This window comes from Callospermophilus lateralis, chromosome 12 (assembly GCF_048772815.1).
Source record: "Callospermophilus lateralis isolate mCalLat2 chromosome 12, mCalLat2.hap1, whole genome shotgun sequence".
Lineage (NCBI taxonomy): Eukaryota > Metazoa > Chordata > Mammalia > Rodentia > Sciuridae > Callospermophilus > Callospermophilus lateralis.
Genome location: NC_135316.1, coordinates 99,534,771 through 99,549,363, shown reverse-complemented (window position 1 = coordinate 99,549,363; position 14,593 = coordinate 99,534,771). Strand labels below are relative to the sequence as shown.

The 14,593-nt window shown below is 42.0% G+C and overlaps 1 protein-coding gene across 5 annotated transcripts in view; it reads right to left on the bottom strand.

Moving 5' to 3' along the window:
* The window catches only part of Farp1 (FERM, ARH/RhoGEF and pleckstrin domain protein 1), a 265,061-nt gene that overhangs the window by 54,641 nt on the left and 195,827 nt on the right, over window positions 1-14,593 (bottom strand). For all 5 annotated transcript variants that reach the window (XM_076872685.1, XM_076872687.1, XM_076872688.1 and 2 more), the window contains exons 7-10: window positions 12,178-12,292; window positions 11,152-11,299; window positions 8,671-8,766; window positions 146-309 (exon numbers count right to left, since the gene is read on the bottom strand). In XM_076872685.1, coding sequence (XP_076728800.1) covers window positions 146-309; window positions 8,671-8,766; window positions 11,152-11,299; window positions 12,178-12,292 — 523 coding nt within the window. The remainder of the gene's footprint in view (window positions 1-145; window positions 310-8,670; window positions 8,767-11,151; window positions 11,300-12,177; window positions 12,293-14,593) is intronic.

The following is a 14,593-nucleotide window of genomic DNA, read 5'->3' as shown; positions in this document are numbered from 1 at the left end:
AGGCCCCCATCAACCACAGCTCCTACAGCCCAGTAGGTGTTCCTCCTAACTCCTTGCTCTGTGTCACAACAGCTCTGACAGGTCTTAGGAAACGTCTCAGTCACACTCCCACGGCAAACGAACAGGTGTGGAGTGGCGCTATTACCTGAAGCGAAATGATGACCCTCGACTAAAGAGAACAGGCTTTGGCTTTGGTTTGGGCTCTTCGAAAAGTCTAAAAAAGGCGTGATGTTCCACACAGATTTTCCAAAAGGACTTGCAAAAATCCCGGCTGGCCATTAGGAATTCCAAGGTGTCCTGGTATGAGCTCTGAAAGAACAAAATACAGCTTTGGTTTTCCCCATTGTTCACAGTCATTCTGTTGAAACATGAGAAAAGGAATAGAAATGAATTTGTCCAATAAATTTTCAATTGTACATTTTTATTGCAGCAAGATCATTAATTCAAAGACTCATTCAAATATAGTTGCTCCAAGGACAAGAGGTAGTCACGTTTCTACCACCTTCCTCCCCACAGAATTCCTTTTAGGAACCAACACAAACCAGCAGCACTGACTGAGCAGAAATGGTACCCTGCTTTGGCAGAATCCATAAACAAACCGCAATCACTTGGCTTACATTTTCTTCTTGAAAAATTCCTCTTTTGCCTCTTTAAAATGACTGAAACACCAGTCTTCCTCCTGCTTTCTTCCTCATGGTTCCTGTTAACATTGATTTGATCTCGAGTCATTTTCTATTAAGCAGCACACAGGGAGGATTCAGGATGGTGGAACAGGGCCCGCCATTTTCCTGGCTGCTCTGTGGCGTAAAACCAAGAGAGCAGACAGGCAGCTTCTCAGTAAAGTGTGTAAAGAAAAGAGAGGTAGGGGTACCTTACTGGAATTTAATACTGGACACTCAAAGTAGATTGGGGACTTAGGAGGTTGGATATAATAACATAAGGAAGAAATCTCTAGCGCCACAGCCACTACCATGGCTGGGACACCAACCAGAGAGGTCCCTCCAGGAGCACAGAGGAGGGATGGTAAGGGGATTAAAGGATCCCGAATTTTAAGGGGGACTGAGGTGTGGCTGGGTACAGAGAGTTTAGAGATCAAAGACGCTGCCCGACTAAACCACAAGGAAAATAGCCTGAATAGGAAAGAAACTGGTGTAGAGGACAGAGGAAGGAACCATTTTGCATCTACAGCACTGGGACCTGCAGCTGAGGGAGCCGAGTCCTGGGAAACCGAGTCTGGCCTCAAATACAGGCCTGGCCAACCCACCGACATAGAGTGTGCCTAAGTGACCAGGAGAAAATCAGACATGGAGAGAGGTTTATACAGGGGTCAGTGGTCACAGAAAGCCACTGGGCTCTCCCCCTCCTCCTTTAATCTGGCTGCTTGCAGGACTGGCTGGGAGAGATGCGCCTGGATGGGAATTCGAAAGGGCAGGGCAGGAGAGATTGAGTTTGGAGACTGAACCCAAGACCAGGAACCTTGGGGTCCGCAGGTGATGGAGTGGACTAGATCTGGTTCCTCCACCTCCTGAGTGGCACTCAGGGGAGATCCTGGGAGCCGTCTTCCAGTGTGCACTGGCAAATGCTGGGCTTTGGAAGTGTGTGGATCTAGAACCTCCAGACCAACTGGCATCCAGTGAAGAGCCTGGAGTCAATCTAAACCTAAACGCCCCCTCCAGGGGTTCCACCTACAGGATCACCTCTCTTACCCAGCACACCCACTCGGAGGGTGGAGCAAGCATCATACTCCAGACAACCCTCCCTAACTGCTGAGAGGGGAGGCTGAGAATCTTTTGAACTCCAAAGGAAACAATTCTTTTCAGAGATTTTTTTTTTTTCTCATTTTTTCTTTTCTCTGCTTAATTGTGGCCTTAATGGGTCATGGACATTTATACTATTCATATTTTTTTTTCTTCTCTCATCTTCATTTTTGAAACCATATTTTTCATGGATAAGTTTTCGAGGACTAGGAAGATTAATTAGTATATTTCAGTTTTGTTTTGTATACACTTTTATTTTTAATTTTTTAAATTATTACTATATATTTTTTCTCTCACTTGCCTGTTTCTCTTGAATCTCTTTCTTTTCTCCTGCTAAGACAATCTATTGTTCCCTCTTTCACTCTTCCTTTAATTTTACTTTTTTCCTCTTTTCTCCTCCCTCATAAATTATCACATCCTACATCACTGCTGTTCTCTCAATGTCCACCATTTGAAATGGTAAAGTTATTGTTTTGCAAACTTACTGTTTTTATTGTAGGCAATAACTGATCATATCATTTCTGTTTATTGTGACATCACTGTAGATGTCATAGCAGGGACAATTTGGTTTAATGCATTGGTAGTTGTTATTATTTGTCTTCCCTTAAAAGGTGAGGTAATGGAAATCTTCAGGGACTCTATAAGTCTCCGGGGTAGAAACTCTACTGCCTAACATCCATACTCTTCGATGGGGAAACACACAAACACGAAAAATCAAGGGAACAAATTGACCCAAACAAACTAAAAAATACTTCAAAAATAGAATGCATTGCCACCACAGTGGAAGAAATGTCAGAGTAGGAGTTTAGAATGTCATAATTAAACTAATCTATGAGGCAAAAGACAATTTAAGGAGCTATATCAGAGAGAAAATACAGGAAGCAAAAGATCACTTCAATAAAAATAGATTCTGGGGAAAAAATGTAGCAGAAATCCTTGAAATGAAAGAATCAATAAACAAAATTAAAAATTTAATGGAAAGCATCAGCAATAGACTAGACTACTTGGAGGACAGAGTTTCAGGCAATGAAACTACATATACAAAACATATAATCTTGCAAATAAAATTGACCATGAAGAAAAAGATGTAAAGAGACCATGAACAGAACTTCCAAGAAATATGGGATAACCTGAAAAGACCAAATTTAAGTTTTATTGGTATAGATGAAGGGTCAGAGATACAAACCAAAGGAATGCACAATCTTTTCAATGAAATAGAATCAGAAAATTTCTCAAACCAAAGAATGAAATGGAAAATCAGATACAGGAGGCTTACAAGATCCCAAATATACAAAATTACAACAGATCCATTACCATGAAAATGTGTACAGAATATGAATAGAGTTTTAAAGGCTGCCAGAGAAAAATGACAAGTCATAATTAAAGGGAAACCAATTCAGATTTCTCAATCCAGATCCTCAAAGCTAGGAGGTCTTGGAAATATATATATAGCCAAAAAATATCAGAAGGGATAAAGAAGGACATTTCATACTACTTAAGGGAATTATATGTCAAGAAGAAACCACAATTGTATATAATTTGTTTGATATATATAGGTGCTCCCAAACAATGGAGCACCTATATATATCAAACAAACCCTTCTTAATTTCAAGAATCAAATAGACCACAACACAATAATACTTAATGACTTTAACACATTTCTCTCACCACTGGATAGATCCTCCAAATAAAAACTAAATAAAGAAACTATAGAACTAAAAACTACAATTAATAATTTAGACTTAACAGACATATATAGAATATTTCATTTATCAATGATTGAATATACTTCCTTATCAGCAGTACATGGATCCTTCTCTAAAATAGACCACGTCTTAGGCCACAGAGCAACTCTTAGCAAATACCAAAAAACAAAAAAGAGATAATATTTTGCATTCTAGCAGACCATAATGAAATGAACTTAGACATCAATAATAAAATAAAAAACAGAAGCTACTGTAACACCTGAAGACTAAATAATGTGCTACAGAATGACCAATGGATAGCAGAAGAATCAGGGATGAAGTAAAAAAATTCTTAGAGGTAAATGAGAATAGTGATATAACATATGAAAATCTCTGGGATACTATTTAGGCAGTGCTAAGAAGAAAGTTCATTGCATTGAGCTCATTCATTAAAAGAATAGAAAGCCAACAAATAAATAACCTAATATTACATCTTAAAAGCCCTTAAAAAAGAACAAATCAACATCAAAAGCAGTAGAAGATAGGGAATAATTAAAATCAGAGCTGAAATCAATGAAATTGAAACAAAAGTAACAATTCCTCAAAATCAACAAAACAGAAAGTTGGTTCTTTGAAAAAATAAATAAAATTGATGAACCATTAGCTAAGCTAATAAAAAGAAAGAGAAAACTCGAATTACTAAAATTATCAATGAATAAGAAAATACCACAAGGCACACTACTGGAATACAAATGATAATCAGAAACTATCTTGGGGCTGGGGATGTGGCTCAAGCGGTAGCGCGCTCGCCTGACATGGGTGCGGCCCGGGTTCGATCCTCAGCACCACATACAAACAAAGATGTTGTGTCTGCCGAAAACTAAAATGTAAATAAAAATATTAAAAAAAGGAAACTATTTTGAAAATTTATACTCTAATAAAATAGAAAAATTTTAAGATATCAACAAATGTCTAGACATATGACCTACCCACATGGAATCAGGAGGACACGGAAAATTTAAACAGATTGATTTCAAGCAAAGAAATTGAAGATGCCATCAAAAGCCTACCAAGAAAGAAAGGCCTGGGACCAGATGGATTCTCAGCCAAGTTCTACTAGACCTTCAAAGAAGAACTAACCCAATCTTCCAGAAATTATTCAATGAAATAGAAAAAGAGAGAACCCTTTCAAACTCACTGTATGAATCCATCAAGGACAGAAAATTTCAGACCAATATATCCCATAACATAAATGTAAAAATTCGTAATAAAATATTGACAAATAGCATACAAAAACGTATTAAAAAGATAGTGCACCATGATCAAGTGGGTTCATCCAGGGATGCAAGGATAGTTCAACATACAGAAATCAATAAACGTAATTCATCACATCAGTTGACTTAAAGACAAGAATCACATGATTATCTCAATAGATGCAGAAGAAACATTTGATAAAATACAGCATTCATTCATGTTCAAAACACCGGAAAAACTAGGAATAGTAGGAACACACCTTAACACTGTAAAAGCTATAAATACACTAAACCCAAGGCCAACATCATTCTAAATGGAGAAAACTGAAAGCATTCCTCTTAAAAACTGGAACAAGTTAGGGATGCCCTCTTTCACCACTTCTATTCAAAAGAGTCCTGAAAACTCTAGCCAGAGCAATTAGAAGAAAGAAATTCAAGAGATATGAATAGGAAAAGAAGAACTCAAACTACCTCTATTATCCAACATCTTGATTCTATATTTAGAAGACTCAAAAATTCCACTAGAAAACATAGTATTAGGGCTAGGCATATAGCTCAGTTGGTAGAGTGCTTGCCTCACATGCACAAGGCCATGTGTTCAATCCCCAGCACCACACATACACACACACACACAAAAAAAAAAAAAAAAAAAAAAAAAAAAGAAAGAAAAGAAAAGAAAGAAAGAAAATGTCTAAAACTCATAAACAAATTCAGCAAAGTAGAAGGAAATAAAATTAACACCCATAAATCAATTGCATTACTATACATCAGTGATCAATCAACTGAAAGAGAAATTAGGAAAACTATCTCATTCATAATAGCCTCTAACAAAAGAGTTGTAAAAGACCTCTATGATGAAAACTAGAGAACTCTAAAGAAAAAAACTGAAAAAACCTTAGAAGATGGAAAGATCCCCCATGTTCTTGGATAGGCAGAATTAGTATTGTCAAAATGGCCACACTACCAAAAGTACTACACAGATGTAATGCAATTCCTGTTAGGGTTCCAATGATGTTCTTTATAGAAATAGAAAAAGGCAGTCATGAAATTCATTTGGAAAAATAAGAGGCCAAGAAGAGCCAAAGCAATCCTCAGTGAGAAAAGTGAAGCAGGAGGCACCCCTATACCAGACCTTAAGTTATACTAGAGAGCTACAGTAGCAAAAATGGCATGGTATGGGCACCAAAACATGACATGTAGACCAACGGTACTGAAGAGAAGACACAGAGACAAACTCCCATACATACAGCCATCTCATACTAGACAAAGGCACCATAAACATACACTGGAGAAAATTTTAGCCTCTTCAACAAATGATGCTGGGAAAACCAGAAATCCATATGTAGCAAAATGAAATTAGAACCCTCTCTCTCACTTTGCACAAAATTCAATTCAAAATGGATCAAAGACCTAGAAGATGAAAAGATCCCCCATGTTCTTGGATAGACAGAGTAAGTATTGTCAAAATGGCCAGAGATACTGCTCCTACTAGAAGAAAATGTAGGCCCAACTCTCCATCATGTCGGCTTAGGAACCAAATTCCTCCACAAGACTCCTAAAGTGCAAGAGGTAAAATCGAGAATCAATAACTGGGACGGTGTCAAACTAAAAAGCTTCTTCAAAACAAAGGAACAATCAAGAATGTGAAGAAAGATCCTACAGAATGAGGAGAAAATCTTTGCCACCTGCACCTCAGATAGAGCATTAATCTCCAGGATATATAAAGAGCTCAGAAAACTTAACACCAAAAAACCAAATAACCCAATCAATAAATGGGTAAAGGAACTGGACAGCTGATAGAAGAAATACAAATGGTTAAAAAATATATGAAAAAATGTTGGACATCTCTAGCACAATTAGGGAAGTGCAAATTAAAACTACACTGAGAGGGCGGGGGTTGTGGCTCAGTGGTAGAGCGCTTGCCTCGAACGTGTGAGGCCCTAGGTTCGATCCTCACACACTTAAAAAAATAAATAAATAAACAAAAAGAGTAAAAAAAGAGTAAAGGTTCATTGACAACTTAAAAAAAAAAAAAAAAAAAACCCACACCCTGAGATTCCATCTCACTCCAGTCAGAATGGCAATTACCAAGAATACAATAACAGTGAATGTTGGTGAGGATGTGGGGAAAAAGTTAAAATCATACACTGCTGGTGGGGCCACAAATTGGCACAACCACTTTGGAAAACAGTATGGAGATTCCTCAGAAAACTTGGAATGGAACCACCATTTGTCCTGGTTATCCTACTCCTTAGCATATACCCAAAGGACTTAAAATCAGCAGACTATAGTGATAGGCCACATCAATGTTTACAGCAGCTCAATTCACAATAGTTAAAGTATGGAACCACCTAGGTGCCCTTCAACAGATGAATGGATAAAGAAAATGTGCTACACATATACAATGAAATATTACTCAGCCACAAAGAATGAAATTATGGCATTTGTCGGTAAACAGATGGAACTGGAGACTATAGTGCTAAGTAAAATAAGCGAATCCCAAAAAAAACAAACACTGAATGTTCTCTCTGATATGTGGATGCTCACTCGTAATAGGGGGCAGTGAGGGAAGAGTGGAAGTTCACCAGATTTCACAGGGGGAAATGGGGATGTGTATAGGAAAGACAGTAAAATGAATTGGATGTAACTTTCCTATGTTCATATATGAAGACACGACCAATGTAACTCAACATCATGTAGAACCACAAGAGTGGGAAGCTATATTCCATGTATGTGTGATATATCAAAATACATTCTACTATCATGTGTAACCATAAAGGACAATTCAAAAAGCATACAACTCCAGCCTCCAGGCAACCCCAGGAAATATACAGGAAATGAAACTATGTTTTTTTTTTAGAGTACAACAGTATTACTCTCAGCTGAAAAATTTGTGTTCTTTGATTCTAGAAAGAAAATGTGGTAATTTTCTATTCCACATTGAACACTACCCATTACAGTGGCCATGTTACATAAACAAAATGGACCACAGTCCTTCCCATTCCCAGCAGTTTCAGCTACTTTGGGGGATCTCATGGCTTTAGGCAGAACCAGCTTACAGGCAACATGTGCTGTGGTTCTGAAGCTTTCTGGAACTCCAAGAGCATTTTCCCCCAGAGAACCACTCACAGTGGACGCTTGCTTACCAGTCAGGCCTCGGAAGCCGGCCTCGTCCATAAACCACAAACCTAGTCCAGAGACCATAAGCCTAGACTGCCATTGGCCACCTTTTTCCAGAGGAAGGACTCTTAAGCCCTGGGTGGGGACTGACATGAGGGATGTATCATCAGGCAGATGAAGAAGAGGCTGTCCTCCCCTTTCCCGACCCTGGCCTGGTGTGGCCTGTGGGAAGGAGGGGGGCTCTGTCGCGGGGCAGTGGGGAGTGGGTCCTCTTCTGGGGAGCAGGGCAGTGCCTACCCTATGGGAGAATGCTCGCTGGGGTCTGGAAGCTGGGCAGGGGCTGACACACAGTGGAGCACAGCGCCGGTTGTTAGTTAGGAGGCGGCTCCCTGTATCGTACAGGGAAACGACCCTCTCCCCAGGTGCACATCTGTACCCACCCGAACCTAGCTCTGCACACTACGACAACGGTAGACTCACGGAGCACTTTGGCATGGCTATCTGTACAGCCACCCAAGAGTTCCTTATAAGTTGGGTGTGGTGGTCCATGCCTCCCAGTACAAAATAAATAAATAAATAAACAAACAAACAAATAAAAAATATTTTAAAAATATGTATGTGTAAATACATATATATCTATTTTAAAACATATTTATATAAATATAAATAAATAAATGCGTGTGGGTGTGCATACACACACACACACACACACACACCCCTATATATTTAAATTTCTTTACCAAAGCACCTGGGCAGCAGCTGGCCAGAGCTTCAGGGTAGGCCTGCTGAGTGCAGACTCAACCCCTGGCTCCAGCCATGGCTTAGCCGGTCCCCTCTCACCTTTGAGCCACTTACATTCGCATCTGGACGGAGCTTGACCAGAAAGCGCTTCCTCTTGAAGCTCAGCTTCCGCACCTTGGCCCAGTTGAAGGCATTGATTTTGGTGAAACCCTAAGAAGAAAGAGCAGCGCGTGAGCCAGGACATGCGTGACGAGCACGCGGGGCCGAAGGCAGGGCTGACATCAGACTGCCCAGGAAAGATGCCTTTCGCTGTGGCTATCAGATGATACGCATCCAGGATCGTTATCTCCGACTGATTATAGGAGCTCTCAAACTAGGTCTGCCTCCAGGGAGAGAAGGAGCTGGTCAAGGTAATGATAAAAAGATAAATAAAAATAAAACCATGACAACCACCACAATAACTAGCAGCTGTCACTGTGGAGTGCCAGGTCTGTCCTAGGGCTGTGCTCACCTTATCTTATCAAGCGTCATACAAAACCCAGCAAGATGGACTTATCTTTGTTTTATAGACATGGAAACTGCAAGTGAATATATTCCAATTTGCCTAAACCACTTGGTAGCTATTGTTAGTACAACCAACCCTGCTCACCCTGGTCCAGGTTCCTGTCACCAATCTTCCTCCCCTGGGGGAGGAGGAGGCCTGAGGGTGTCTTCCAGGCGGCATGTGGTCTCTGGGGGAGACTCACAACCCAGGTAGCTCTGGTCAGGGGAGATATGATAGACAAGGGGGAGCTGCCAGATGCAAACATCCCCCCAACCCTGACTCCACCGAAATTAGGGTTCCTCTTGAGCTCCCATCCACATCCGTCCCGTCTACTCCAAGTGGTAGGAAGGAAGCATTCAGGTACTGGCAAGATTAATCCTGAGGCACAGCCTGTGCCCATAATTAAATTACCCAGCAATTCTCAATATCTAGATTGTATCAAACACTATCGAAGCAAAGTGATTCAATTGTGGAACTCTTCTTTCCCTTCTTATGATTTTGAGACATGTTTAAGGACTGTGATTTTGGAATTTAATGGTAGTAATAAAACCACATTTCTTAACAGATGCTTAGGGATCATTTAGGCAGGTCAGAAACTGTTAGGAGCCGCTACCTCCGCAAATGCCACTTTGCCCTCAGAACCTGTTGCTCCCTATCACTAGATGGGAAACCCAGCTTTTCCTGGGATGTGATTCCAGGATGTAAGAATTAGCACCCGTCATAAACTTCTGATGCATTAGCAGAGAACTGGATCCCGATGTAACTTTAATAAAATACCAAGGGAAGCATAAGTAAAAACCAGCTGAGCTTTAGGTCATGAAAGGCTTTAGGTCAAGCACACAGTTGCAACTTCAAAACTGGGTGAAATGTGATCCACTTCACAAGATAGGCAGAGGCTTTCTACATACACATTTAAAAACCAAACACAGATCACCTGCTGGTGTTTCAAACCAATGTACTATGGAAACATCTGGAGGGTTGTTGTGTGTTTGGTGTGTCCTGGCTTTGTCCCCAGGGCAGCACTGATGAGAGGTCCTTCGGTCATTGGGGGCATGGTCTTGGGAAGGATAAATGTAGTTCTCCAGAGACCTTGCGGCTTTGGCTTCCTGTCTGGTGATGTGATCTCTGCCTCTCACATGCGATCCTGCCCCTGTGATGTCGTCCACCATGGGGTGATATGGCCAAGGGGGTCCATTCCCAGGACCGACGCAATGCTGTTTGGATTCTTAACCTCCCAAATGAAAAGCTAAATAAATCTCTTTATGTTATCCAGCCTCAAGTATTCCATGTAACAGAAAAGGCACTCATGCAGGGGTGGTGTTGAACATATATACAGAAGGAATCTACCAAACTGCTCACTTTAAATATGTGCAGGTAAGTCAATAACACTTTAATGAAGCTATTAAGAGAAAAGCACAGATCAATACAATGGTCCAATAGCTGGATGATTAAGAGCACACATTTTAGAGAGCAGAGAATCGTTATACCTTTAGATAAAATACAGGTAAGATTTCAAGTACAGTGGTTTTTCTTTTCCCCCTGCAAAATGACTACAGTGCAAGGATATGATTTTTATGAACTTATAAGACTACTCCGTCTCAAAAGTACACATTATACATTTTAAGTTAGGTATATTTGAAGTACTAATCAAGCTTCCTAAACCCAAATTAGGTTAAAAAAAAAAAAGTCACTATAACAAATATCCTTTCCTCATGGGAAAACAAGTGCTTATTCTGGGGTCTAAATTGCGATTCCAGTGTACTATGTTCTAAGAACAGGTCTCTAGACAGACAGGTTTCTGCAATCCTACAAGATCAATAAACCTAAAGAAGCCTACCATATGGATTTCTCAACCAGCACAAGGGAGAATGAAAAAGAATCTAGAAATCAAGGCCCTGGAGAGCAGAAACATGAGATGAGGTTACCTTTTCCAGTTCTCTAGAAAACAGTGGTCAGAGGTCGCACCTGGGCCACCCACATGTACCAGGGTGGCAGGCCCGCACTCCTCCCCGACTCTGGAAGGGAGACAGCTGTGTTCTCAACACTCTCACCTGAAACACTAGGATTCCCGTGTTGGCCACGGCCAAGTTGATCTTAGTGCCTTCCCTGTCCTTGGCCGGGTGCAACCGGATCCCGTACATCTCCAGTCGACGGGCCACCTCCAGGAGCTGGAAATCGGACTCTGCTGGTGTTTGTCCACTGACAAAAGAAAAAGGACAGAGGAAGGTCAGGAGGTTTCCACTCCCTGGGCATATTCACTTGAGATCAAGCAGCTTCTCGGGGGAAATAAAAGGTGCTTCATGGCAAAAAGTGGGGCTGTGCGATCAGATGACACCCAGTCTCCCATTGGTCAGAACCCAAGCCTCACAGCTAGGACAAAAGCTCTATTGCCTGGGGAACAAAGCTCCAAAAGTCTGTCTCGCACTCGGACAGCTTTTTGGAGACTCAAAGAGTTTCCTCCAAGGTCGCATAAAAGATCATGGTGTTAAACAAGCTTTTAGTTGCTTGCAAATAATCTCAACTCACAGGCATGGTTCAAAGCAACACGGTCTCCTACTGTCACCAGGCTCAAATGCCTATTTTGGTGCAATAAGAAAAAGCCCAGGGAACGACTAATTCAAGGAAAAAGCAAGAAACAAACAAAAAATGGAGACATTACAAGGGTTCTCGATTTTTATATATTCTTACATTGTGCCTACTTTCCCACCTCCTGTCCCAATTCTCTGTCATGATGAAAACCAGCTGGTCCCAGGGTCTAACACTCTCCCTTTTATTCCAATGCCTGGGATGCCCTAAAGTGTCACAGACTTACTCAGGTCTCACAGGAAAGCAAGCCAGGGCCTCGAGCCCCTGCCTTAATTAAGGGGTGACCTGCGTGGCACTCAGCCTCTGCGATCTTTTCCCCAGGATTTGTGTGTTTCGTCAAAACTGTGTGTTTTGCACACACCCATGCCATGAGAGACACGCTGCCACTGTCATCGGTTGCCTTGACAATGGTGGCCCTGACTTTTCTGCAATTCCTTCTTTCTGGGAGGCAGGGAGCTCCAAGGACAGAGGAAGCCATGCACGGGACTCACATGTGGTTGTGGTGAAATTCCACGATTTTGTCTTCTAGCGCATCTTGCTGAGGTATGTACTTGTTTTTTGCTAAGTGCTCTCTGTCCAATGCTTCATCAAAATCCCCAATCTCGGCTAAAAAGAAACAGGAAGAAAGAAAAAAAAGAGAGAGAGCCCATGTAGGATGAGCACTTCACAGTCTGCTGAATCGCCCAGCTGGCAAGCCAGAGCTAACAGACAATACCAGGAGAGCAGCTGGGAGGGACGGGCTCAGGATGAACGTCAGAGGCGGGCACGCGAGGCGCAGTCAGCAGTTGTGGCAGCATAAGGAGACAGCCACACTGCTTCTCACCACTGTCAGGTGGAAAGAGGACTTAGAATTACCCATCCTTATACCCCCATGTGTACCTGGTATCTTTTTGTATTATTTTAGTATACATTTTTTTAATTGACACAAAAATTGTACATATTGACGGGGTACAGTGTGGGCCTTTTGGTCCATGTACACTATGTGCGAAGATCAGATCAAGGTGACTGGCATATTTATCATCTCAACATACATCATGTCTTTGTGTTGGGAACATTCAAAATCCTCCCTGTACCATCTTTTTTGAAATATTCAATTACTTGTTGTGAAGCACAGGTATCCACCCCAGTGTTCTATAGAACATCGGAAGTAATTTCTCCTTTCTTCTCCGCCCCCATCGGGGGTCACTTCCCTTCTTGGCAATCATTCTGTTAAGCAGAAGAGCATGTATGATTCTAAACAGGCCCCGGAGTTTCGGGACTTGGAAAAATCAACGTTTGAAACTCATATATATAACAATTATTAGTGCAAAACTCAAATCCTTTATCCCGGGGAATAAGGAGAACTATAAATGGGGTGTAAGAGAAGAAATCTAATGTTTCCTCAAAAAAAGTTCCTTTTAGAGTTTATTACACTTCTTGTATTCCTGTTGTCAGAGATAATGGGTCAGACTGCAAAGCCTTACAGATTTTTCATCTATCACAAATACAATTCATTGTCTCATACAACCTCAGCTTAGTCCTCGAAACTGATGGAATGGGGATTGGGGTTGTGGCTCAGCGACAGAGCACTCGCCTAGCACGTGCAAGGCCCTGGGTTCGATCTTCGGCACCCCATTAAAAAAATAATAATAAATAAAATAAAGGTATTGTGTCCAGCTACAACTAAAAACAATAAATATTTTAAAAAATTGTTGGAATGGGCAAATTTACAACATGGAACTTCAAGTAACAGGTGCGCCTGTAGCAGCGCTAGCTGTAAGGCCCCTGGGACAGCATGCCCTTCTCTTAGTTTCCTGTTCTCTAGGCAAGAAGCTGAATAACGAGTAGCCTCAGGACCAGAGCCCAGCTATTTTGAGGAAATACAGGTGAGCGGTTGCTACGAAACCCACCTCTCGCCTTGCTCCATGAAGCAGCCTGTCACCCTTCGGGCAGTGTACCTGCAGTCATCGAGCAGGGTCTGGCCTGCGTGCTGCCGCGGATCACACCCACCGGGAACACTTCTCTGCACAGAACGATGCCGGCTCACCTGGCAACGTCTGGTCACTGATGAGGCCACCCTCCCACTGGTTTCCTGCTACCACGACCAGTAACAGTGTCCTGACTGCCCTCTGGACTTGATTTGCCCTCCCTAATCAGAGCAAAAGTGCTGCCCTCCATCACAGAAACCAGTGCAGCCACCAGAGCTGACCTGGCATCCTGCCGTTGTCATCAGCTGCCTTGACAATGGTGGCCCTGATTTTCCTGCAATTCCTTCTATCTGGGCTTTAAGAAAGTCCAGTTGACACTTGTTATTCAAGGTGGTCACGATTTAAAAGTCTCCACAAACACTGAATCTGTGGCTGCTGAAATGTTGTCCTTAAGTGAAACACAGGATTGGGTTCTTTGAGAAAACGTTTTCATTAAGTGAGACCCTGTTTCACGCCTTTCTGTTGGAGCACATCTTGTTCCACTGCTGATTCGTCCACACTGAACTCACAGCCAATAGCAGACCTCATGCTTGAGTGAAGTTCATCTAACACATGTGCTTTCTCCATAAGGCACATCACACTATGCGAAGGGACCCTAGTTGGCACTTTGGACTGTGCTTGGGGCCCATGTGAACAATGAAATCACTGACAGTAGCACAAAAACTCGAAAAGCGTGGCGCTAAATAGACCGTGGAAGGGACACTTGTTATCAGCACGAGAGCTGAAATGTGAAGGCAGAGCTCAGCCCTGCTGAGCCAGCGGGGAACGTGCGCATCAGGTGGTGGGAATGGTTCACCGTCCCAGGTATTTCTGCAAATAACCAGGGAAGTGCACACGTTGTGGTTCGGGGTCGATTTTAGTGAGTAGGTAGGCAGACTTGCAATTCACAGAATCTGAGGGCAACAAGGACCGAATGGTTATGCGGACATCACCTCAGTTC